Genomic DNA, 27,439 nt, shown 5'->3' with positions numbered 1-27,439 from the left:
CTATCCTATTTCTGACAGTTCTTGGGTGAGCCCAGTTTAGTGTGTACCGAAGAAAGGAGGCATCACAGTGGTAGCTAATGAAAAGAATGAGCTCATTCCCACTCGAACAGTCACGGGGTGGAGAGTTTGCATGGATTATGGGAAGCTGAACAAGGCAACGAGGAAAGATCACTTCCTTTTCCCCTTTATTGTTGAGATGCTTGAAAGGTTGGTTGGGCATGAGTACTACTGTCTTCTGGATGGTTATTCGGGTTATAATCAGATTTTCATCATGCCAAAAGATCAGGAAAAGACTACCTTCACTTGTCCTTTTGGTGCTTTTGCCTTCAGAAGAGTTTCTTTTGGGTTATGTGGTGCACCTGCAACATTTCAAAGATGCATGATGGCTATCTTCTCTGGCATGATTGGTCAGAATGTGGAAGTGTTCATGGATGATTTCTCTGTATTCGGGGATTCTTTCTACGAGTGCTTGCAAAATCTTGGCACAGTTCTTAAAAGATGTGTTGAGACCAATTTGGTTCTCAACTGGGAGAAATGTCACTTTATGGTGCAACAGGTCATCATTCTTGTGCATAAGGTCTCTAGTAAGGGTCTTGAGGTGGACAAAGCCAATATGGGGGTCATTAAAAACCTTCCTCCACCAATTTGAGGGTGTGTTAAGTGGCATTTATATCCACCTAGAATGCTTCATAAAGGCTCAAATTGATGTTTTGTACTCAAATTATTTGTGTATTTGATGTGTTTTTTTAGTGTTTTGTATTTCAGGGCATAATCGGAAGAAGGAAAGGTTTTTACTTTGTTTAATGCTAGAAGAGTGTTAGGATGGAGTCTCGGCCAAATACGTGAAGAAACCATAAATAAAAAGCAAGAAAATTAAGTTTTGGCAGAAGCATAGGGCGGCCGCGCCCAAGTCCAGAGCAGCCGCGCTCGGTTTACAGAATGTCAGGGCGGCCGCGCTGCTTCACAGAGCGGCCGCGCCAGGTCGAATTCTGAGATTCCTGAATTGAATAGAAGTGTGATATACTGGGCTTTTGGACGGTGTGGGCTGCTATATAAAGACTCTTTAAAGACATTTTTCATAACGGAGACTTAGGAGAAGACGGCGAGAAGACCTAGGAGAACAAATACAACAAAGGAGAAGAAAAGCTTATTTTTACTTATGATTCTTCACTAAGTTGTAATCTTGGATGCTTGTTTTCTTGTTTGTTGAACCTAATACTCTTTATTACATACTTTGATTATTTACTCAGTTTATAAAGACTTAGTTATTATACCATGCTTTCATCGGAACCTATGGTGATGATGAGTTCGGTTATGAACTAATCGTTATCGTGGGGTTCTAGCGGATTTCCTTATAGATTTTAATATTTAATTTATTTCGATATCTTAGTGTGTGGTGATTGTATAATATCCTAGTATTGGTTATGCTTATTCGTCTTATGAGCGTCGCGAACTTATAAGATATCGTGTTAATCTCTATTGAAGTGACAGTGAATTTAGAGGTTTAGAACTTGTCATGCTGGAATAGGTTCATGTATTTGTTATGCATGATTCGTAGGTAATTTTAACCATCTTACTTCCCCTATGTAATCACGATAGATAACTTGCGCATTAAACCTTAATATTGTCAAATTCTATAGACATATAGGGTCTCAACATAATCGGTGTCTATTCAGCTTCTATCTCTTTTGTTGATGTCTGGTAGTAGGGTATTCGTACAACGAAAGTTGGCGTTTACTAGTTTCGTGTTGTCTGATTAGTTGTCAATACCATTGCATGCTACGATTAAGAACAATGACTTTGAATGAAGTAGTAATTAAGTTAGAATCCCATGTTTGTCTCATATAAGTAATTCAACCTCAATTCTCTTAGTTAATGCTATTTAGTATAGTCTCTTAGTTTAATCAAAAACCCAACTTGTTATTTGTCTTAGCATTGAACGATAGCCATACCTTTGTTGCATTAGTGCATAAATTGAACTTAACCTAAACCAGTCTCTGTGAAGACGAACTAGAATGAATTCTATATTACTTGCGAACACGTATACTTGCGTGTAAATTTAGCGCGTGGTTTCATCCTAACACAGCTCCAACTGCAAAATCACTAGCATCACACATCATCTCGAAGGGCTCATTCCAATCAGGTGCAGTAATAACAGGTGTAGTCAAACTCTTTTTTAAACTCTTGAAAGCAGCCAAACATTCTTCATCAAATTTGAAGGGAACATCCTTCTCAACAGATTGCACAAGGGTTTAGGGATTTTGGAGAAGTCTTTGATGAATCGCCGATAAAAATCCGCATGACCAAGAAAATTGTGGATCCCTTTAACTGAGAATGGTGGAGGAAGATTTTCAATAACCCCCACCTTGGCCTTATCCACTTCAAGACCTTTTCTAGATACCTTGTGCCCAAGAATGATACCCTGTTGCACCATGAAGTGGCATTTTTCCCAGTTCAGCACCAGATTGGTCTCAACGCATCTTTTCAGGACCAAGCCAAGATTGTGCAAACACTCATCATAAGAAGTCTCAAACACAGAAAGGTTATCCATGAATAACTCCACATTATTACCAATCATGTCTGAGAATATAGCCATCATGCATCTCAGAAAAGTAGCAGGTGCACCACAAAGTCCGAAAGAAACTCGACGGAAAGCGAAAGTGCCAAAAGGACAAGTATCTTGATCTTCTGGGGCAATGCAAATCTGATTATAGCCCGAATACCCTTCTAGAAGACAATAAAACTCATGTCCAGCCAACCTGTCAAGCATTTGATCAATGAATGGAAGAGGGAAGTGATCCTTCCTGGTGGCTTTATTCAGCTTCCAATAATTCATGCATACTCTCCATCCTGTGACTGTTCGAGTAGGAATGAACTCATTCTTTTTCATTAGAAATAATGATAATGCCTCCTTTCTTAGGAACACACACTGCACTGGGCTCATCCATCCATTTAAGAATTTATTTCTTCTCTACCTCCTTCATGATCGGACTGAGTCTCCTCTGTTATTCAATGGTTGGTTTACTTCCTTCCTCAAGCAGAATTTTATGCATGCAATAAGAAGGGCCTAATTCCCTTGATATCTGATATAGTCCATCCGATTGATGATTTAAACTCTCTCAGAATTCTCAAGAGCTTGTCTTCATCACGACCTGAAAGGTCAGATGCGATAATAACAGGCAAAGTAGATGCATCACCTAAAAATACATACCTTAAGTGATCAGGCAGTGGTTTTAGTTAAAGTGTGGGAGCTTCCTCAATAGATGGTTTGAGACGCTCCTGAGAATTTTTAAGCTCTGATAATCTAATAGACTCAAATGGCAAGTCTAATCTCCTTTTCCATGGAGATGCATTCAAATACTACAGTTGCTCTTCCCCTTTTTCATCTTCACTATCAGATTCCCTGTTAAGGCTCTCTCTAAGGCGTCAGTCCTTAGCAATTGATCAAGCTCCGGATTCACTACAGAATCAACCAACTCTAATTTGAAGCACTCCTCTTCATCAGTAGGGAATTCCATTGCTTTGAAGACATTAAAGGTAATGTCCTGATCCTGAACCCTCATAGTAAGCTCACCCTTCTACACATCGATCAGAGTTCGGCCAGTAGCTAAGAATGGTCTCCCCAAGATAATGAGAATCTTTTTATCTTCCTCAAAGTCCAGAATGACAAAATCAGCAGGGAAGTTGAGTTTTTCCACCTTAACCAATACATCTTCCATTACACCTCGCGGATAAGTGATGGATCGATCAACCAGTTGTAAGGACATGTTTACAGGTTTTGAATCAGGAAGACCAAGTTTCTTGAAGACAGATAATGGCATCAGATTGATGCTAGCTCCCAAGTCACACAAGCACTTGTCAAAAGATAAGTTTCAAATAGTGCATGATATCATGAAGCTTCCTAGATCTCTAAGTTTAGGAGGTAGTTTCTGTTGCAGCACAGTACTGCACTCTTTCATTAGAGCAACGGTTTCCAACTCCTCAAGTTTAAGCTTCCGTGAAAGTATACCCTTCATGAACTTAGCATAGCTCAGCCTTTATTCTAGAGCTTCCACAAAAGGTATGTTAATATGCAATTTCTTGAAAACCTCCAAAAAAGTGGCAAATTGTTTATCGAACTTCTGCTTCTGAAGTCTTTTAGCATATGGAGGAGGCGGATAGACTTGTTTATCTCTTGTATTTTTATCAGGAGTAGTGGTTTCAGTGGAAGTCTTCTTTGTTTCCACTTTGAGCCCCTTCTGATCAGTTGTTTCCTCAAGAATTGCATTTTTTGAATTTGGCAAGGGCGCGGGCGCGCTTGATATGGGCGCGGGCGCGCCCAGCTTATGGAGAAATTTTTCAGATTCTTCGTTTTGATGATTTTTAGGGCTAGCGACCTTTCCAGACCTCAAGGTGATTGCCTTCAAATGTTCCTTGACTTCCCTCTTGCCTGGATTAGCTTCTGTATCACTAGGAAGAGTTCCTTGTGGTCAGTTCAATAAAGCATTGTCAATTTTCCCAATTTGATTCTCCAGAGTATTGATTGAAACCGCTTGGCTTTTGCACATTAGCCCCAACTCCTCCAATTCATATTTTTCATTCGAAGATGGACCTGCACCTCCATGAGATTGTTGATACATTCCCTGTGGCTGAAATTGTTTCCTTGGTGCAAATTGTTGTTGAAAACCAGGAGGATTAAAAGTCTTTTTTCCAAACTGCTGGTAAGGCTATTGCATACCACCCTGATTACTACTCCAGTTGAAGTTAGGATGGTTGCGGTTGTTAGGATGATAAGTGGCAGGAATTGGTTGCTGCGACCTTTAAAAGTTGCTCACAAACTAAGCTGATTCACTAGATATAACACATTGCTCTGTCGCATGCGAACCTGCACAAAGCTCACAAAACTAGTTATCTAATGAACACCATAGTTAGCCAGAGAATCCACTTTCATAGTTAACGCCTTTAGCTGAGCAGCTATAACCGTAGTTGTATCCACCTTCATAATTCCTGCTACCTTGCCTTATGGTAGTCTCTGAATTGGATTCAAATATTCATTAGCGGCCATCACTACAATTAGCTCATAAGCTTCTTCATAGATCTTAGCCTATAAAGCTCCACCTAATGTTGCCTCAAGCATAGGTCTTGACTGTGTTCCCAAACCATTATAAAAACAATTTATCACCATCTAGTCAGGCATTCCATGATGAGGACACTTTCTAATCATCTCCTTGTAGCGCTCTTAGGCTTCAAATAGAGATTCACCTGATTGCTGTGCAAATTGAGTAAGAGCATTCCTGATTGCAGTTGTCTTTGCCATAGGGAAGAATTTAGTGTGAAATTTCTGAGCAAGATCCTCCCACGTCGCAATAAAACCTGGTGGTAGAGAGTGCAACCAGATCTTAGCTTTATCCCTCACAGAAAATGGGAAAAGTCTCAGCTTCACAGCATCTTCAGAAACATTATTGAATTTGAAGGTGTCGCAGATCTCGATGAAATCCCTAATGTGAATATTGGGATCTTTCGTTGGAGAACCCCAAAACTAAACTAAATTTTGTACCATTTGAATTGTGTCAGGCTTGATTTCAAAAATATTAGCTACAATGGATGGTCTGACAATGCTAGACTGAATGTCATTAATTTTTGGTTGAGAATAATCCTTCAACACTTTCTTTTCTGCTATTGGTTCTCCCATTGCAATAAAAACTTCTTCTTCAACTTTTTCAACTTTTTCAACTTCTTCAAAAACTTCTTTTTCCATTCTTCAACTTCGTCTAGTGCTTCCTTCCTAGATTAAGAACGTATTCGCATACACGCTCTCTAGAGTACCTGAAACACGCGAACAAATTAAATCTTGTAAGAAAATAATCCGAGTCAGTAAACTTTAACGATCACTGATGACAAGTACATAAACTAAATTTGACCGGTCCCCGGCAACGGCGCCAAAAACTTGTTCGCACAAAACCCCGCAAGCGTACACGATCACAAGTAGTAAAAGATTAAGTTAAGTTCGTTCCCATAGAGACTGGTTTAAACAGAATATGCACTTATGCAATAATATATTGTTATTATTCACTGCTAAGACAAGTATCAATTTTGAGTTGATTAACTAATTAAAGTGATTATACTAGCATGCATTAACTAAGAGAATAAAACCGATTTATGTATATTAGATAGAATATGGAATTCTAACTTCATTAAATACTTCATTCAGAGTTTATGCCTTTAATCTTAGCATGTGATGGTGATGACAACTAATCAGATAACACGAAATTAGTTTACACTATCTTTTGATATACGTATACCCTACTACTAAAGATCCACAAATAAGATAAGTTGAGCAGACACCAATTATGCTTAGACCCCATATGTCTATAAGATTTGAAAACATAACGGTTTAATGAGCAAGTTATCTATTGAGATTACATAGGGTAGCATAAGATGGTTAAAATTACACTACGAATCATGCATGACAACATGCATAAACCTATGCTAGCATGGAAAGTTCTAAACCTCTATATCCATTTTTGCTTCAATAAAGGTTAACAAATGACTTAGATGTTAGCTACTCATCTAAGAAGAACAAGTATAACCATACTAGGAAATCATAAATCACCACACAATAACGATTTAGAACAATCAACTATTGAAATCCATAAATAAATCTGCTAGAACCCCATGACAATGGTTAGTTCATGATCGAACACATCGTCACCATGGTTTCCAATGAAAACATGATAATAAATAAGTTCAGAATACTACGAGATAATATAAAAGTACTAGGGTTTAGAACAAATAAAAAATAAGCATCCAAAAGTATCGCCTAAATCAAAGAATACAAAAGTGAAAACTAAATCTTCTTCTCCTTGGCCGTCTTGTGTGCTTTAGGTCTTCTCTATGTTCTCCCTGGCTTTATTTTTTCTTAAAAACGACTTCTTTTCTTTATATATATATCCCTGGCTGACCTGGACTCTCGCTATAATCAAATTATAATCAAATCAGGATTCTGCAGAATTTGGCTGGCACGGCCGCGCTTGAACAGGCGCGGGCGCACTCTGTATCTGACAAATGGGGCGCGGGCGCACCTGCTTTTTGTAGAATTTCTGCAGCTTTTTTCTTTTTACTCTCCGTCCTTCGTATAAACTTCCACGACTCCTTCCCTGATCTCTTATCAACATATAATCATTTAAAAGCTCATTTCCACCTCTGACTAGTGCCCTGCAATGACTCAAAATAAAACACATAAAAAATACCAAATATTTGAGTCCAAAACACCAACTTAAGAAGATATGAAGCGTTCCAAGTAGATATTACATCCACTTATCAGTCTAAGGAATCTAGGGGAATCAAGAACAAGTCCTCTACTAGCTTTCCTCGAAGTTCTTCATTCTCATGGACATCCATGTCTTCTATGGGGAAGACATGCCTCATGTCCCATCGGGCCTAAGTGCAACATAGCAACTGTGGGCCATTTTATGATCTCCTTTCTCCTCTCCAACACCGTTCCTAGTTGGGAACTTCAGTACCATGTGGTAGGTTAAAGGCACGACCTTAAATGCATGGATCCATGTTCTCCCCATGATGGAATTATAAGTAGAGGATACCTTAACAACCTGAAAGTTCAATATCTGTGTGGCCTCCCTGGGCTCTTCCCCGATAGTTACGGGAAGTTGTATTTCTCCTTCAACTTTGTATTCCATATGGTTAAACCCGTAGATGGGTGTGTCAGATGGAGTTAGTTGAGAATCATTGTAGCTCATCCTTATGAAAATGTCATGGAAAAGAATATCCATGAAAGCTCCATTGTCCACTAGGACCCTCATAACATGATAATTTCTAATTGCTGGAGTTATAACCAAAGGATCATCCTGAGGAAGTTTCAAACCTTCGTCTGGGTCACCAAATTCAAGCGTCATCTCTGACTTAGAACGCTTAGACGATTCTCCAACTATTCTCATCACCTCTCGTGCATTAGCTTTTTGGGAGTTCCTTGTAGTCCCAGCTACTGTCGGACCTCCTGAGATCATATTGATTACTGGACCTCGGGGTTATGGGTTGCGATCTCTGTCATTACCCCTTAGATCGTTATATCTTCGGTCATTGTATCTTTTTTAGCCTCCATCCACCTCGCCCTTGGTGAAATATCTGAACTTTCCCATTCAGATCAAATATTCAATCTCATTCTTGAGTTGCCTACAATCATCAGTATCATGACCAACATCTTTGTGGTACCTGTGGTATCAGATCTTTCTCTTTTCTTGGGGTCTCTCCTTACTGGCTTCGGCCATTTGAACTCTTTGTCCTTCTCAATTTCCATCAGGATTTGGCTCCTTGGAGCATTCAATCTTGCATATTCATCGAACCTTGGTTGTTGATTCTTCTTAAAAGATGAGTTAGAGCCTTTGTCAATTTTTTCAATTTGAGGATACTTGTCCTTGAAATCGTACTCCTGATCCGTCTTTCGCTTCTTGTTTCCAGCGGGTTCATTACTCACAGTTGTCTTCTTTATACTTTCCTCCACCTTGATATATTTTCCGACCCTATCCTGGAGATGCAACATGCTTTCAGGAGGTCATTTGGCCAGGGACACCTTAAAAAACTCGTCTCTAGTCCTTTGTGTTGGGATTGATGGCATAAACGCAGCGGAAAAATCAAAATAAATATGAAAAATGAAACCCCAAATGCGAGAGCCATACGAAACAAGACATTTAATTCATATATTAGATGTTTACCTTAAATAAAGCTTTCCATATGATTGTAATGGAAGTTCTGATCTTGATGAATCATAGTAGCCCTCCTTGCGAAGATCTGCTCTCCAAGGTATCCACACGAATGTCCGATCGTCCAACGATCACCGGAGCCGGTACTAGCCAATTTTGATTGCCTCTTCCTCTCTCTCTCTCTCTCTCTCTCTCTCTCTCTCTCTCTCTTTCTCTCTAGCCTCTCTAAAATGTAGAGCTAATGGGTTTTTCTCAAAAATATAATGTGACAAGTAACCCTAAAAATATACATCTTAATGTATATATATAGGGGGAGAGGATTAAGGCCTAACCCTAAACCTAATGGGCTTCTGAAAAATGACCCATTCTGATTTCGGGTTTATATAACTATTAAATTTGAATTTTAATATATATATATATATATATACAATTAATCAACTCTCACTTAATTAATTTAATAATTAAATTCAAATTAATAATAGTAAAATATTTAAATTTATAATTTAAATAACACTCCATTTTAAAAGTTTTTTGGGTGTGACCCTTTAGGTTATTCTTACTTGACAATAATTTTATTTTCTAATCATAAAATTATAAACAATGAGTGGCATCTAGTAATATATCATTTCTACCCAAGTAATAATAATAATTGGTAATTCAATTAAACCTTTCATGAATAATGTACAATATAATATAATCCACTTAGCCTTATAATATAGATCAAACTCGAGGCAGGAATTATGTCATTTTTTGTTAACGTTTAATCCTTGTTTCCTTGATCAATAAGTAAACTATTAAAAAAATCAGTATTTAAGAATGGCCATGCATTTTATAGTCTTACTCAATCAAGAGGCCAATAATATCACTCCTTTAATATAGGAGGGCTAAATCCCATCTAGATCATTCATATTTCTCATACTATTCATAATATACCCAATATCTACTTTTATTATTACCCGGTCAAGGATAACTTTTAATAGTATCAAAGTATATTAATTCTCGTATAAAAATATAATGACTTCAGGTCTAAGGACCAATACATCGTTATCATTGTGAGATTAACTTATGACACTATAAACATGTAGTATCTCACAACTGGTGAATCCAGCACCATGTATCTAATACATGTGCCTGTGTTTTGACTTTAGTATCACCATACCTATGATCAAGGAGATGTGATCATTAGTCAATAAACACACTAGTCTCAATGTATTTATTATCATCCCTTAACAATAATTCTTGACTAGGGACTTTGAGGAATATCAATACTATTCTCATAATCTCATTTCTAAGTCACGTACTTAGAGATATAGATTTACATATCATATTCCAAGGACATTTATTAATCTAACATTTTATCGCAGAAAATAAAGATATAATAAATTACTAAAGAATAATCCATAGAATCATAATTAATAATTCAAATGTCTCGTAACATAAACATAATAGTGTTGGCTCTAAGGCTCACACACTAACAATCTCCCACTTGCACTAGAGCCAATCACCCACGTATCTAATACCCATAGAACTAGTATGACCTTCGTGCTTTTGCTGTGACAAAGCCTTAGTCAGTGGGTCTGTAATATTATCATTAGTATGCACTTTACATATATGTATATATCCTTTTTCGTTAATCTCCCGAAGAAAGTGATATCTCCTAAGTATATGCTTTGCCCGGGAATGGTACTTTATTCTTTAGCCTGTGCTATGACTCCATTATTATCACAGTAAAGATCAACTGGATCTGTGATCGATGGAACCACATCAAGTCCCATTATAAATTTCCGTATCCAAACAGTCTCCTTGGCTGCTTCACTAGCAGTAATATACTCAGATTCCATTGTAGAATCAGCTATTGTCTCATGCTTTGAACTCTTCCAGTGTACAGCAGCTCCATTAAGGAAAATAAAAAACGTGACTGAGATACTGAATCGTCTCTATCTGTCTGGAAGCTAGCACCAGTGTAACCTTTTATAACCAGCTTCTCATCTCCTCCATACACCAAGAATGAATCTTTAGTCCTCTTTAAGTACTTAAGAATATTCTTGACAGTTGTCCAGTAACCCTCATCTGGATTATACTGGTATCTGCTCGTCATGCTCAAGGCATATGAAATATTAGGATGAGTACATATCATCGCATACATTATAGATCCAATTGCTGAAGCATATAAAACTTTGCACATACGGTCCTTATCATCTAATGATTTAGGGTAGTTATCTTTTATGATGAATGTCCCCTGAGACATTGGGACATATCCTCTTTTTTCCTATTGCATCCCAAAATGATGCAATACTTTGTGAATGTATGTACTCTGACTTAGGCCGATTAATTTCCTTGATCTATCTCTATAGGTATTGTCCCTAAGATATAGGTAGCATCTCCTAAGTCCTTCATCGAGAAATTATTTCCCAACCAAGTCTTAACAGCCTCTAGAGAAGGTATATCACTCCCTATTAATAATTTGTCATCTACATATAGTACTAAGAATGCCACATGGCTCCCACTAACCTTCTTGTAAACACATGGTTCATCTTCATTTTGAATAAAGCCAAATTCTTTGATTGTTTCATCAAAGCGATGATTTCATCTCCTTGACGCTCGCTTCAATCCTTAAATAGATCAAAGCAACTTATAGACCATCTTAGCAAACATGGGATCAATAAAACCCTCAGTTTGTATCATGTATACATCATATTCAAGGCTTCCATTTAAGAAAGTAGTTTTGACATCCATTTTCCAAATCTCATAGTCGTAGTAAGCAGCTCTTGCTAGCAAAATCCTGATGGACTTGACCATAGAACCATGAATTTGTTTGTAACCTTTTGCCACTAGCCGCGCCTTATAGGTATGTACTTTACCATCAATGTTAGTTTTCTTTTTGAAACCCACTTGCACCCTATAGGTTTTACCTCTTTAGGTGGATCAACTAAAGTCCATACTTTAATTTGATATATGGATTCCATCTCAGATTTCATGGCCTCTAGCCATCTCTCAGAGTCTGAACTGTTCATAGCTTCTTGGTAGGTAAGAGGCTCATCATTGTCTATGAGCATTACATCATCATCTTGAGTCAAGAGGAATCCATAATATCTCTCTGGATCTTGATGAGCCCTACTAGATCTACAAACAACCTGTGTTTCCGGAGCAGGAACATCTTGATGTATATCCTGTCCACTTTCCAACTCTTGTTCAATTTTATTTTGTACAACTCGATATTCATCGATATTTATAGTTCTCCCAATATTTTTCTTGAAAAGTAACTCTCTTTCAAGAAATACAGCGGTTCGAGCAACAAACACTTTGTTCTCGGTAGGATTATAGAAACTATACCCTTTAGTTTCTTCAAGATAACCCACAAAATAACATTTATCTGATTTTGGTCCTAGCTTGTCAGACATCAAGTGTTTCACAAATGCTTCACATCCCCATACTTTCATAAATGACATGTTGTGACGTTTCTCAGTCCATATCTCATATGGAGTCTTTTGAACCGATTTAGTTGGAACTCGATTTAGTGTATATGTAGTTGTTTCTAGAGCATAACCCCAGAAATTTATTGGAAGATCTGGTAGACTCATCATCAATCGCACCATGTCCAACAAGGTACAATTTCTCCTCTCAGAAACTCCATTCCATTGAGGCATCCCAGGAGGAGTAAGTTGTGATACGATACCACACTCCTTCAAGAAACCTTTAAACTCGAGGCTTAAGTATTCTCCTCCACGATATGATCGTAGAACTTTTATACTTTCCCCTATTTGCTTTTCCACTTCGTCCTTGTATTCTTTGAACTTTTCAAAAGAATCGGATTTATTCTTGAAAAGATACACATATCTATATCTTCTGAAATCTTCAATAAGTGTAATAAAGTAGTAAAAGCCACCTCTTGCCATCGTACACATTGGACCACATACATCACTCTATATAAGTCCTAATTGTTCGGTGGCCCTTTCACCTTGTCCGGTAAAAGGAGCTTTAGCCATTTTGCCAATGAGAAAAGATTTGCATTTTTCGTATAATTCAAAATCAAACATGTCCAAGTAACCATCTTGATGTAATTTGGAAATGCGTTTCTCATTTATGTGACCTAAACGACAATGCCAAAGGTATGTTTGATTCGAGTCTTTCATCTTAATATATTTATTATCATTATTTATATTATAGAGAGGAGTATCTAAATCAAGAACATATAAACCATTAAACGAACATGCAATCATATTGATAACATTATTTAATGAAAAAACAACTATTATTCTGAATCAAAAACGAAAAACCTTTCTTGTCCAAACAAGAAACCGAAATAATATCTATGCAAATCACAGGAACGTAAAAATAGTTATCTAGTTCTAAAACAAGCCCAATGGGCAATGATAAACGATAAGTCCCTATAGCTAAAACAACAACCTTTGCCCCATTGCCAACTCGTAGGTTAACTTCTCCCTTCGCCAATGTCCTACTTCCATGTAGTTCCTGCACATTTATACAAATATGAGAACCACATCCAGTATCTAATACCTAAGATGTAGAAGTAAACAAATTGACTTCTATAACATAAATACATGAACCAGAAGCAGCAATAACAGCCTTCTTCGTCTTCTTCCTTGAATACTAGTTAAGAGATTCCCAATTTTTCCTTGAATAAAATACTTTAAATCAATACTAGTCAATGGTTTGATTTCCAGGTAGTGAGGGAGTCACATCGGTCTCGCTTAAAACCCACAACCTTACAAGTTCAATGAATCCATTTTTTGACAAAATGGCCCCATATAAGAAATAAAGAAGATTCGTATTTTATTTCGTGTTTCATAAAAATGAGAATCTCATAATCATTTGTAAACTTTAAAATCTTGAGTCGTTACAGATTTTATCTTGTTTAGCGGGTATGGCATGGGTGACGTATCTAATATATACATTCATGCATTATTTATCTAATTAAAGCATGCATCATTAACTATTCTACACATACATTCATACATCAATATGTAAAGTGCGGTATGTAACTGTGCTTGGTTATTGCCTTTATCCTATGTGATCCTTTTCAAGCTAATGAAAGGATCAAGTTCAATCTATGGTGAATAATATAAATACAATTACAAGTCTTTATTCTTCTTTCTTCCATAGTTGCTCCTTCTCTTTTGGACCACCTTCTTCCTTACAAGTCTCCATTAATAATTACATAGAATAATAAAAAAATATTCTAATATAATTATAAGAATAACTCGAGTTACATTCGAGATAAACGAATTACAAAGAATAAACGACATGCAAGTCATATTTACAAACTAAAACCATAAAAAAACCCATTAACTAAAGGGTATTAAGACCATAACCATACACAATGCTATCACATGACTCATAATAAAACACTTATAATCTTAACATTGTATCGCATATCATAGTTCAGATTATATAATGAAACACTGAAAGGCATATGTCATAGCCTACTCGTTTATTCGAGTATTTAACTCAACTCAAATAAGAATGTAATAAGTAAATAGTGGATCTATCATCAGAGAGATCTCACAAAGTAACATCTGTCAAAGAATAAAGAAACATTGTTCATCTGCAGACTTGAAGATTCACTGGAAGAAGTTCAAGAATTTGATCATGCCTCAGTGATATAAATCAAGATCGTGGATTTAATCAAATGACAGAGATCTCGTCAAGGTATCATTTATTACAAGGATTCAATCAGAACATCAAAGTCATGACATAAAGAAACGTCAAGAAAGTTAGTCACTCATGAACCAGACAGTACATCGAGTGTCAGCATTGAATCGGCGGAATTGATTCATAAGTCTCAGTGACTTTCAGAAGATTGTCAGAAGAATGGATGCTGCTTAGGGTTAGTATTAATTCTCTATTAATTAATTAAGTCATATAATTTAATTAAGAAAATAAATTATATCTGCAAGGATTAATTTATTGATTAATTGAATTAAATTGATTAATTAATTTAGAATTAATATTAAGGATTTACAGAATTTTAATTGGTTAAAATCTGTTTTAATTCTAAAAAGACAACTGATTGTACTAGTATGACAATCGGTATGACAATTGATAGTCATACCGAAAGTCATGCTAATTCAGTTGATTGTCTTGATAGAATTATTATTTAGATTAAAATCACTTATTAATTCAGTAAAACAATTTCATTTGAACTAATATAACAATCGGTATGACAATCAATAGTCATACCGAAAGTCTTGCTAGTTCATTTTAATTGTCTTGCTAGCTCTAAAAATTGTCACACCGAAAGTATTATTGGACAAAGGATTGTCATACCAGTTCATTAATCTCGGCTGTGTTGATTAAAAAGCAGCAGAAGCATCCAATTAACTTACACACATACAGAGAGCAATCAAACATAAGCCAAGAACAAAAAGAGAACAAGCAGCCAAATATTTCATCTTATCTGCTAATTCAAGATTACAATTTCTAGCTTGTAAAGTTAAATCCAATCAACTAGAAATCACTCTCTTGTTCTTGTGTATCAATCTAGCGGATTAAAATCCCTAGAACTTAATCTCAAATCGCATTTAGCATTTGATCTTTTAATTACAAAAATAGAAAAAGTTCATGTCGAATTTATTCTAGATTTGTAATAATTGATTTGAGATTAATCCCTTGTAACCGATACCGTAGTTGTAACACCTTTCAAGTTTAATAAAAGTTTTATTTAACTTGAATTTTGTTTCACAATTTTATTCCGCATTTTATTCGACTAAACGGTATTGTTTGCATTCAACCCCCCCTTCTACAAACAAATTGGGACCTAACAATTGGTATCAGAGCCTTCTAATTAACGTACAAATCTAGATCCTAGACTTTTGTGTTTCTTTCACTTCTTGAATTTTTTATTCACTCAAAAAATTCATAATGACTACACAAAAAGTTGGAACCGTTAAAATTCCACTTTTCGATAAAGAAAATTATGTTATGTGGAAGAAGAAGATGCTACTGTTTTTACAGGTTGCTAATCCCAAATATTTGCAAGTGTTGAAGAAGGGTCCAAAAATTCCTATGGTTATGGAACCAGAGGTAATAGAAAATGATGTGGTGATCACCAAAGCGAGAACTTATGTGAAGGATCCTGAGGACTTCTCTCCTGCTGAAATAGAAGAAGCTTCCCTGGATGCTAGCCTTCAATTAATCTTAGTAGATTCCCTTAATCCTCTGATGAATAGACATGTGATGAATTGTAAAGATTCCAAACATATCTGGGAAACTATTGAGATTATTAATGAAGGCACAGAGGAAGTTAGGGAGAACAAACTAGAAATCCTAACCTCTGAATATGAATATTTCAAATCAAATCCAGGAGAAGGAATCACTGAAGTGTTTGAGAGGTACAATGCATTGATCAACAACCTGAACATTAATGGTAAATACTATTCCATCAGGGAGGTCAACAAAAAGTTCCTTTTAACACTGCCAACTCATCTCGAACATAGAATCACTGCCATAAGAGAAGCAAGAGATCTGAGTGAGATTTCTTTGGAAAGGCTCTATGGTGTGTTAAAGACTTATGAGTTGGAGCAGATTCAGCAGAAGGAAGTTTACGGGAAAGGAAGAGTGGTCAGCACGTCTACTGCTCTAGTAGCTGATGAACAACAACAACAACCACAATATCAACAACAATCTCAACAGTCAGAAAGAATGGTACAGTCTTCCAAGGTTGAAGATAATGTGATAGTAGCAGAATTTGATTCTCCTACTACAAATCAATCAGGAGATGATTATTATTCCTTGGAAGAACTGGAGCAATTGGAGGATGAGTCAATGGCCCTGATTGTCAAGAGATTCTCAAATGTCAGATTCAAAAGGAATCCCAAGTTCAAGTACAAGTCCAACTACAACAGATTCCAGAAAGGTGGATCTTCATCCTCTAACACCAGCAGTGGTGGGTATAAAACAGGGATGGTTGATCGAAGCACCATTCGATGCTTCAACTGTAATGAGTTGGGACACTTTGCCACAGAATGCAGGAAGCCAAAACAAGCTAGGAAGAACTCTTACGATTCTAATCAGAAGAGTAAATCTGAAAGGGCGTACCTGGCAAAGGGAAGAAGCTGGGATGATACTGACAGTGAAGATGAAGAAGTTGGGAATCTTGCTCTCATGGCTAGTAATGCAAGCACCTCATCGTCAAGAAAAGAGGTAAAACTTTCTGATGCTGAAATGGTTTATCATCTAAGAGGTAACTTAGATTGTGCTCGTCGTGATAATGAATTGTTAAATCAACAAATCAAAGACCTTGAGAAAGAGGTCAATGAATTAAGACTTGTGCACATTAATCAAGATAAACTAAAAGAACAAGTATCTTTTCTAGAGAATAGAGTTGACTGTTATAGACAACTCGAAACTATTCTCAAAGACAAGATCACCGGTCTTGAGGCTAAGGTTAAAGCTTACTTTAATTCTTGTTCGAAGTCCAAAGAGTTTTACAATAAGCAAGCTGTTAATCAAACACATGGAATAGGTTATGATTACAATGCTGCTATTGGAAAATTAGGCATAAACTCCCCTCCTCATGTATGTGCTAAAGGCAGGGAAGTACCACATGTGCTTAAGGGTGTTGATGAACCCCTCTATAAAGAATCAATTGCTGAACCATTTGATGAGACCTCTTTTATTATTCAAGAAGAAATCCGTGCTGAAGATAATGCTAATGGGAAAGCTGTCTCCAAGTCAAGTGTGTCAAAAGTTCCAGTCAAGGTTGTGAAAGCAACTGAGACTAACTCAGACACACATGAGTTGGATAACACAAATGCCATGTCTACCATGCATAAGTTGCCTATTGTTAATCCTTCTCATAAAGCATGTAGTGTTCCTGATTGTATGTCTTGTGCTTTTAATCTGTTGTTTGCTTATTTTAATGGTAAGCATGTTTCTAATGATAAGACTACTCCTCGTCAGCATGTGAATAATAGAAAGCATGATAGGTCTAAGACTGCTAGTCCTCCTAAAGCTAGAAAGGAGACTTTTGTACCTAAGCCTAAACAGAAATTTGATAAGGCTGTTTTAAAGGTCAAATGTTCAGTCATTGAGAATGTTGAGAATAGTGAAATTAAGAATGTTGTTTTGCCTGATAAAGGCCAATTTTACAAGTATGCCGGACCCAGCCAAGCTTGGGTTCCGAAGAAGTTCTAATCCATTTGTATTGCAGGGCATTAAACAGGTACAACCGGTAGTGTGGATTCTTGACAGCGGATCGTCAAGACATATGACCGGAGATAGAGCCCTGCTATCAAATGTGGTTGAGAAAGCTGGCCCAGTGGTTACCTTTGGAGATAACAGCAAAGGTTTAACGGAGGGATATGGCTGTTTGCAAGCTGGAAATGTTATCATTAAAAATGTATATATTGTGCAAGGACTTGAACACAATCTGCTTAGCATTAGTCAGTTCTGTGACAACGGCTACAATGTTTTATTCGACAAGCTGAAGTGTCAGATTCTGCACAAGAAAAGTGAAAAACCCTCCTTAATGGGAATCCGGAAAGGAAATCTGTTCGTAGCTGACATGAACTCTGGAAGCAATCTTGAAGTCAATTGTTTCTATGCAAAGGCATCGTCAGATGAGAGTTGGCTATGGCACAAGAGACTTTCCCATCTCAATTTCAAAACAATGAATTCTCTTGTCAAAAGAGAATTGGTAAGAGGTTTGTCTCAGCTGGAATTCTCTCCAGAAGGACTATGTGAGGCTTGCCAGAAAGGAAAGTCAAAGAAAGCAAGTCACAAAGGCACTGACACATCTTCCATAACTGGTGTTCTGCAATTATTGCACATGGATTTATTTGGTCCAGTTAATATCCTTTCTATGTCAAAGAAGTGTTACTGTCTTGTGATAGTTGATGACTATTCCAAGTATACGTGGGTTTTATTTCTTCACTCTAAGGATGAAACACCACAAGTTATGATTGATCATATCAAGATGATTGAGTTAGATTCTAACGTCCCTGTTAGAGCAATAAGGTCAGATAATGGGACAGAATTCAAAAATACACTTCTCAATGGATTCTGTACAGACAAAGGGATTACCAGACAATTTTCAGCTCCTAGAACCCCTCAGCAAAATGGAGTGGTAGAAAGGAAGAATCATACATTGATTGAAGCTGCAAGAATGATGTTAAATGAATCAGGTCTTCCAATGTACTTTTGGGCTGAAGCTGTCAATACTGCATGTTATACTCAGAATCGAACTCTAATCAACAAAGACTTCATGAAAACTCCTTATGAGATTTTGAATGAACAGAAACCTTCTATCAAATACTTTCATGTATTTGGTGCCAGATGCTTCGTGCTCAAGGATGGAGATGATCGTCGTGGTAAGTTCGAGGCAAAGGCATATGAGGGTATTTTTGTTGGATATGGAAGAAGATCATATAGAGTGTATATCATTGATCAACACAAAGTAACTAAAAGTGTCAATGTTACATTTGATGACACTAAACTCCCTAGTATCCAAACTGAAGATCCTTCTGAGAAACTGAAGTTTGATGATACGTCAGATTCAGAATCAGAACATGGTCAAGAACCTGAGGTTGTTGCTGGTGAAGAACCTGTTAATCCTGATGATACTCAAGGTAATAGTGATGGAAACTTTGGCAACAATGGAGATACCACTGCTACTGACGGAGAATCTTCAAGTCAACATGGCAACAACTCAGGGGGAGATGCTGAAGGATCATCTAGTAGGACACAACATCACAATGAATTTCAAGGCGAATCATCAAGATCACATCTTCCAAGACAGACAGTCTGGAATAAAGCTCACCCTTTTGAGTTGATTATTGGTGATCCAGATGTTGGAGTCAGAACTAGACGTGCTACTCAAAATGAGTGTCTGTTCTCAGGATTTCTTTCTGAGATGGAACCTAAGAAAATTGAAGAAGCACTGACTGATCTAGATTGGGTGATTGCTATGCAAGATGAACTCAATCAGTTTGAAAGTCAACAAGTCTGGAAACTGGTACCTAGGCCTATACACAAGAAAGCTGTTGGTACTAGGTGGGTATTCAGGAATAAACTAGATGAAGATGGTGTGGTTACAAGAAACAAGGCAAGACTGGTAGCTAAAAGGTATTCTCAAGCTGAAGGCATTGATTATGATGAAACCTATGCTCCAGTGGCTAGACTTGAGGCCATCAGAATATTTCTGGCATTCGCAGCATTTTCAAACTTTAAAGTTTATCAAATGGATGTCAAGAGCGCCTTTCTGAATGGAAAGCTGGATGAAGAGGTATATGTAGAGCGACCTCCTGGTTTTGAAGATCCAGATCATTTGGATTTTGTCTTCTTTCTTTTCAAGGCTATCTATGGGCTAAAACAGTCTCCAAGAAAATGGTATGACACTCTCTCTGAATTTCTTATTGAAAATAGCTTTATTAGAGGTGTCATAGACAAAACTCTCTTTTCTAAAAAACATAAGAATGATACTATATTAGTCCAAGTCTATGTGGATGATATAATATTTGGGTCTACTAATGATAATCTCTGTACGAGATTTGCTAAGTTAATGCACAGCAAGTTTGAAATGAGCATGATGGGAGAGCTGAAGTTCTTTCTTGGATTACAAGTAAATCAAAGGTTAGATGGAACATTTATTTGTCAATCCAAGTATCTCAAGGAACTCCTCAAAAAGTACAATCTAGAGGATTCTGCATCAGCAAGGACTCCATCAACTACAGCTGTCAAGCTTGGACCATGTGAAAACTCCATTAAGGTAGATGTCACAAGCTACAGAGGTATGATTGGCTCGTTACTCTATCTTACTGCAAGTAGACCAGATATTATGTATGCTACATGTTTATGTGCAAGGTTCCAAGCGGATCCTAGAGATATTCATCTCGTTGCTGTTAAACGAATCTTAAGATATCTTAAGGGAACACCAAATCTAGGTATTTGGTACCCTAAAGAATCTGGTTTTAACCTTGTCGGATATACAGATTCAGATTATGCAGGAAGTGTTGTTGATAGGAAAAGCACCTCAGGAAGTTGTCAATTCCTAGGAAGCAGGCTAGTCTCATGGTACAGCAAGAAACAGCAAACAGTTTCCAACTCAACGGCGGAGGCTGAATATATTGCTGCTGGAAGCTGCTGTGCTCAGATCTTGTGGATTAGGAATCAACTACGAGACTATGGCTCTGTATTGAACAAGATTCCTATTTTATGTGACAACACAAGTGCAATAGCCATCACCAACAACCCTGTGCAGCACTCGAGGACAAAGCACATTGACATCAGGTATCATTTTATTAGAGAGCACGTCATGAATGATACTGTTGAACTATTTTTTGTTCCAACAGAAGAACAAATAGCAGATATTTTCACTAAACCACTTGACGAATCCACATTTACCGGATTAGTTGGTAAATTGGGCATGTTGAATAGTTTTAGTGATTAATTTAGTTAATATCTGGGATCTGTTCTTGAATGAATTTACAAATGAATTTTTCATAAATGAAAAATTCATTTGCAAATTTATTTTATCATTTTATCATATTTCTTGCTTATTTCTATGTAATATATATTATCTTATCTATTTTTATTTTCCCTACTTGTTAATTTAAAATACCTCAGAATATTTTATTTCCTCTAAAAATATTTTTCTATGAATTTTATTTGCTAAAATTCAATAGAAATCTATTTTTGGAATAAAAATAATAAATTCTGATATATTGTCTTTGTTTCTGTAAAAATTATAAGTTTTTATTTTAGTTTTACTATTTTGTAATATAGTTTCAGTACTGTTATGGATTAAAACTACTATATATTATTGCTGTATTTAATACTAAGGAACGTGAGCTCCAAGGCTCGATTTGACTGCTCTTGTGTTTCGTGACTCAATCTGCCTTAACAAGATGCCTACGTACCTTGCTGATTGCCAAGGATCAAGTCAAAAAACGTAGTTCTGATTTGTGGGGTGAGGCCCCTTATATAGATGCGGGAGTCCTTGAATTGGACTTGGTATAGGAGGCTTGGTGGATAAGCCTCTGAATTAGGATAGACTTAGGAGTCCTAGGAAGTAGGAAGTTGATTCCTTATCCTTTCAGGTCCCCTTGAGGCTAATCTCTAAGGATTTATATCCTCGTCGGGACTCTTTTCAACATCTGATTTCTCCCTTATTAATTAATTACGAAATTAATTAATAATTAGGGCTTTTTGGGCCTTTTTTATTCCACCAGGCCTAATCCGGTCCGTCAGACTTAACCTTTCTGGTCTGAATATTATACATCTTATTATTATTGGGCCTAGCAGCCCATTAATTATAAAATCAGGACTTATTTATCCCTATCATTTGCCCCCCAACTTTTGGGAAACATTGATTAGGTTTCGCAGAAGTTAAATCTATTCGTTCCCTTACAGGGTTTCGTTTTTGCGTAAAGTGTGGAGCGACCTACACATTTACAACGAATCTTCCTTTTATTCAGAAATTATCTTAATTTCCAGGAATTTTTCCCTAATTTTCTGGAATTTTCCCTAATTTTCTGGGATTTTTCCTAATTTTCTGGAATTTTCCCTAATTTTCTGGGATTTTTCCTAATTTTCTGGATTTTTCCCTTAATTTCTGGGTTTTATCCCAATTTTCTGGAATTTTCCCTAATTTTCTGGGATTTTTCCTAATTTTCTGGATTTTTCCCTTAATTTCTGGGTTTTTTCCTAATTTTCTGGATTTTTCCCTTAATTTCTGGGTTTTATCCCAATTTTTCTGGATTTTTCCCTTAATTTCTGGGATTTATCCTAATTTTTCTGGATTTTTCCCTTAATTTCTGGGATTTATCCTAATTTTTCTGGATTTATTCCTTATTTCTGAAAATATTAATATTTTTCAGAAATTATTTAAGGAATTTCCTTATTTTTTCTGGATTTTTCCCTTAATTTCTGGGATTTATCCTAATTTTTCTGGATTTTCCAGGACTTTTCTTCCTTTTTTTTCTTTTTTTTTTTTTTTTTTTTTTATATAAAATTTTCGACCAGGAATCCATTCGACCAGGATCCTGGTCGAATTAGCCTTCAGTATGCCTTGGTCGATTGAATTTCGAGCAGGTTGGGTTCGAGCAAGATTCCTGGTCGAATTTCGGCCAGGATTTTTTCCTATATATATTATTTTTTTTTTTTTTTTTTTTTTTTTTTTTTTTTTATTTCGAATAGGATTTTTCGACCAGGAATTTTCGGTTAAGATTTTCGGTCAAGATCCCCATTTTTTGACCGAATTAACCACCATCTCTTGCCTTGGTCGAAGCTATTTCGGGCAGGTACTATTCGACCAGGATTTTACCTTGGTTCCTGGTCGACAGGGTCAGGAAATATTCTGGTTGAACCAGTTAAATTTTTCGAATAGGATTACTTCCCTTTCGGTCAAGATTCTTATTTTCTGACCGAATTAACCTTCCTTCTAAACCCTGGTCGAAGGATTTTCGAGCAGGAACATTTTGACCAGGATTTTGCTGTGTTTTCTCTTCGAAAGGTTCAAGAATACATATATATTTTTTGTATATCCTTGGATTCTCAATTCTGGGCTAAGATTTGGGCCTATTTTAACTGGGCCTATTCTCTAATTTGGCCTACCCTTTTTCCTGGGCTACAATAGAAAAACCTTGGCCCACTTTCCTTGGTCCAACTAGTTTTTTGCAATTGGCCCATTGCTTTAACTGGGCTCCCTTCCCACTTTTTTTTTTTTTTTTTTAAACATTATTTGGGCCTCAAACATGGCTTGATTTTTTCTAGAATTAGGCCCTTTTCTGAGATGGGCTTTCATTTTCTAATTCCAAATCCTTCTAGGGTTTTTCTGGATTCTTCCAGATTCTTCAAAAACTTTAATTTTCCTCTGATTTTTGCTAGAACTTCCCGGGTTATTCCAGAACCTTCTAAGTTTTTGGGCCCAAATGGGCTTTTTTAAGGCCCATTATCCTTCTTCCTTGGCTATATAAAGGTGGGGTGAGAGTTTTATTTCTTCACACCTCTCATTTCACCTCTCATTTCATTCTACAGCTTCTCCTCATCCCTAGCCTTTCCTTTCTCAAATCCCTCCTTTAGTTTTCCAACCTCTCCTTCAGGCTTTTTCTAGCTTTCTAATGGCTGACAAGAATTCTGAGAGGGCGGCCAAAATTGCCTCGGCTTCAAAACGAGGTAAGGATATCGAGATCCGCTCTTCATATATGTCTTTAATTGATATGATTAATTCTAGGGGGGATGAATATCCCTCCACTGCACATCTCGACTCTTTTAATCACTGTAATACTTGGCATAACATAGATTTCAATAAACTAAATGCTCGTTATAACGTCCCTCCTCCCTTTAGACTAGTTCCAGTCTCTGGTGGTGACCGTACTTGTCACTGGAGGCCTGATACTCTCTTCATCTACACCGACGCCCTTAATGCTGGGCTTAGGTTCCCTTTCCATCCTTTTATCCCTCATCTTTTGGCTGACTTACAAATTAACCCGTGTCAGCTTCCTCCAAACGCCTGGAGGAATATTCTATGTTTTATGGTTTGTTGTCTTAGGGAGGGCTTTCCTCTTTCTGTAGCCGTTTTTAGGAAAGTCTTTCAATGTTACAATAGTTCTTCCAATATTTGTGGCTGGGTTTATGTCAAACAAAGGCCCAAAAGCAAACATATTTTTAACAGCGCCTCTATTCCGGATAATAATCCAAATTGGAGGAATAGTTTCGTCGGGTTACGTTGGGAGAATGGCGATTGGGGCACGCTCTTTCGATCCTCCTTCGGGAAGGTCAGTGATGGTAGCCTCAAATCCATTCACTTAACTCCTGAAGAAACTATCATTTATAATGGGCTCACTCAGGATGATGGCACCACCACCAGCTGGACTCTTTTAGAAGAGTTTTCCCTGATTCATGTGGGACTATCCTCTGTTTCTCAACAGGGTATTTCTCTTCCCTTCTCAATTTTTCTTTCTTTCACGCATTATTAACATCACTTATTTTGTCTTTTGCTTTGTTTCAGCTGCTAAGGAGATTAACGAGGACAATGTCCCCTTGGTCGAGGAAACAGCTAGGATGAAGAAAGCTCGGTTAGCAGGCCTAGACACCAGAGGAAAGGCGACAGAGCCTATCTTCTTGAGAAAGCACAAGGAGCCTATGGGGGAGGCTTCAACTGAAGGAGCTGAGGGCCATAATGCTCCTATCACTGCTGCTGCCCCTGCTGCTGCTGCTACAGGCGCCTTTCAGCCTCTCTGGGGATTCCGCCGAGGGGATACCGTGGTTGGTTCCACGAAGCATGCTTGGGATTGGTCCTACCATAGCGTGACTCCAAAGGACTTTACTGATGTAGTGGCCACTCCTGACCTTGAGAGGATTAAGCTCATGGGAGCCCAATCTCTGGCTTCGGTATGCCTTCTCTTTTTTTAAACTTATTTCTCGTTCTTGTAGCACTTTCTTGCCTTACACTTTGTTAATTGTTTTGTTTCAGTCTAACGCCTACTTTCAAGGCGCTGTGAGGCAAGCCGAATCATGGAAGCGGGCTTCTGATAAGGCCGATAACGCCCTCAGGAGGCAGCAGAAGAAGTATGCTACCCTGGAGAAGAAGCTCAAGCGCAAGGAGGAAGAACTCGGAGAGTCTAACGCCGAGCTGGTGGTACTTCGGGCGGAGAAGGATAAAGCTATAGACAATTATCTGGACTCGGAGGAGTTTGCCCAATCCATGAGGATTAGGGATGATTCAGTCTTTCCCGAGTTTTTTAGGACTGGTTGGGACACGGCCCTTGGGACCGTGAACGAGGCTTGTCCTGATATTAACCCGGCGGACTACATCTGCCCTGACGATGAGGCCTTGCTACAGAGGTTTCGTACCCGAGTAGTCGTCTCGGATCATGTTCCTCAGGATCCACTTCTTCCTCCTCCCGAGTCCTCTTCCAGACCCGCTGAGGATGACAGCTCTTCCTCCTCCGAGACGACGGAGACATCTAGCGAGAGCGGAGAAGACGATGATATGGACGCCGAGGGCACCTCAGCTCCTTAGAGCTTTTTCAGCCCTGCGTGGCTTTTTTTATTTTCGAGACTTTATTTATCAAACTTTTGTAACATCTATCAGATCTATCTCATTTATCACCTTTTATGCTTTGCATCCATGCATTTGATTTTTATTTGTTAGGCCACAATCATGCTTTGAAGAACTTATGAATTTCATAAAATTGTCTGGGATTCGTCCCTTACACAAGTCTTAATAAATTTCGTAATAAAACTAAAACATATAAATCCTAAGCAAGCAAAGCTTCAAGGTGCTTTTCAACCTACTCGCCATCCTGACGAGTGAGAATCGTACTTCGACCATCTTACACGTAGTAAACCTTCAGGTTTTGTGCGTGCCAGGTTCTCGGGACTTCAAAACCATCCATAGTCTCCAGCTTGTAGGTTCCTCTACCCTGAACGCTCTTGACTCTATACGGCCCTTCCCAATTTGGGGCAAGCTTTCCTTTCTGTCCGACACCAGAAGCCTCTATTTTTCTCAAGACTAAGTCACCTTGTTTGAAAAACCTCTCTTTAACCCTTAGGTTGTAGTAGAATGAAGCCTTTTTCTGATATTCTACTATCTTTGCGTGTGCTTTATCTCGTACTTCATCAATTAAATCCAGGGCTAACTTCTGCCCTTCCTCATTTTCTTTTTCATCAAAAGCCTGAATCCTTGGAGAAGAATGTGATATCTCCACGGGAACTACCGCTTCCGCCCCATATGCCAACATGAAAGGAGTTGCATCTGTCGTGACTCTACAGGTAGTCCTATAAGCCCATAATATGGGAAGTATCTCATCTACCCAATTATTTCTCGACTTTTCGATCCTCTTCTTTAGTCCATCCAGGATTATCCGATTTGCTACTTCCGCTTGCCCATTGGCTTGCGGGTGAGCCACAGAGGTGAATCGTAACTCAATTTCATTTTCTTCACAATACTTCTTGAATTCCTCATTGTTGAATTGCGTTCCATTGTCAGTGACGAGGATACGGGGAATTCCATATCGGCACATAATGTTTTCCCACAGGAATTGTGCAACCTGCTTAGTTGTGATTTTGGCCAAAGGTTTGGCTTCGATCCACTTGGTGAAATAATCAATGGCTACAATCAGAAACTTCCTTTGTGCTGTGGCCATAGGAAAAGGCCCTAGAATATCCATCCCCCACATAGCAAAGGGAATAGGTGAGTTGATAGAGGTCAGCATCTCGGGGGGTTGTCTGGCGACTGGTGCATGCTTCTGACAACGATCACACTTCTTTACATATTCTTTGGCATCAGCCATCATTTCTGGCCAATAGAAGCCTAAACGAGTTATCTTATGAGCCAAGGCCCTGCCCCCCAAGTGTTGCCCACAAATGCCTTCATGCACTTCCTCAAGAGCCAATCGTGCCTCATCGGGCCTGAGACACCTCAAGTAAGGAACCACGAAAGATCTTTTATATAGAATCCCATCTATCAAAGAGTACCTTAGTGCTCGAACAGTTAACTTCCGTGCCTCAATTGTATCGCTTGGCAACCAACCGGTCTGAATGTGAGCCTTGATGGGATCAATCCATGACGTCCCCAAGCCTACGGGAGCCACAAGTTTAACATCTATACTTCGTGTCTTCAAAACACGGAAGTACACACTTCCTGAACTTTCTTCAATCTCAGATGAAGCAAACTTTGATAGCGCATCTGCTTTAGCATTTTCTTCCCTTGGAATGTGTTCAACATGGCATTCATTAAATTGGGTCATCACAGCCCTTACTAGGCGAACATACTTTGC

General features: G+C 37.8%; 2 protein-coding genes and 1 non-coding gene across 3 annotated transcripts; 2 read left to right on the top strand and 1 right to left on the bottom strand.

The window, feature by feature from the left end:
• The first annotated feature begins 5,174 nt into the window (after positions 1 to 5,174).
• Positions 5,175 to 5,281, top strand: LOC141676056 (small nucleolar RNA R71). The gene has a single exon (XR_012556666.1). It is a non-coding gene; the product is annotated as a small nucleolar RNA R71 (small nucleolar RNA).
• A 2,122-nt stretch (positions 5,282 to 7,403) lies between these two features.
• Positions 7,404 to 8,003, bottom strand: LOC141673866 (uncharacterized). Its single transcript, XM_074480594.1, has one exon. The coding sequence runs from the start codon at positions 8,001 to 8,003 to the stop codon at positions 7,404 to 7,406; it is 600 nt and encodes a 199-aa protein (XP_074336695.1).
• Positions 8,004 to 23,787: 15,784 nt separating this feature from the next.
• Positions 23,788 to 25,746, top strand: LOC141675313 (uncharacterized). The gene is made up of 2 exons (XM_074482031.1): positions 23,788 to 25,049; positions 25,132 to 25,746. The coding sequence occupies exons 1-2, from the start codon at positions 24,558 to 24,560 to the stop codon at positions 25,678 to 25,680; spliced, it is 1,041 nt and encodes a 346-aa protein (XP_074338132.1). The 5' UTR covers positions 23,788 to 24,557; the 3' UTR covers positions 25,681 to 25,746.
• Positions 25,747 to 27,439: the final 1,693 nt, after the last annotated feature.

This window comes from Apium graveolens, chromosome 7 (assembly GCF_009905375.1).
Source record: "Apium graveolens cultivar Ventura chromosome 7, ASM990537v1, whole genome shotgun sequence".
Taxonomy (NCBI): Eukaryota; Viridiplantae; Streptophyta; class Magnoliopsida; order Apiales; family Apiaceae; genus Apium; species Apium graveolens.
The sequence above is the reverse complement of the archived record's forward strand: the minus strand, read 5'-3'. Positions and strand labels throughout refer to the sequence as shown.

Bases quoted from the DNA above. Each gene is read 5' to 3' on its own strand.
- LOC141673866 (XM_074480594.1), bottom strand. From the start codon at position 8,003: ATGATCTCAGGAGGTCCGACAGTAGCTGGGACTACAAGGAACTCCCAA.
- LOC141675313 (XM_074482031.1), top strand. From the start codon at position 24,558: ATGTGGGACTATCCTCTGTTTCTCAACAGGGTATTTCTCTTCCCTTCT. The intron at 25,050-25,131 runs GTATGCCTTCTC...GTTTTGTTTCAG, and splicing joins GAGCCCAATCTCTGGCTTCG to TCTAACGCCTACTTTCAAGG.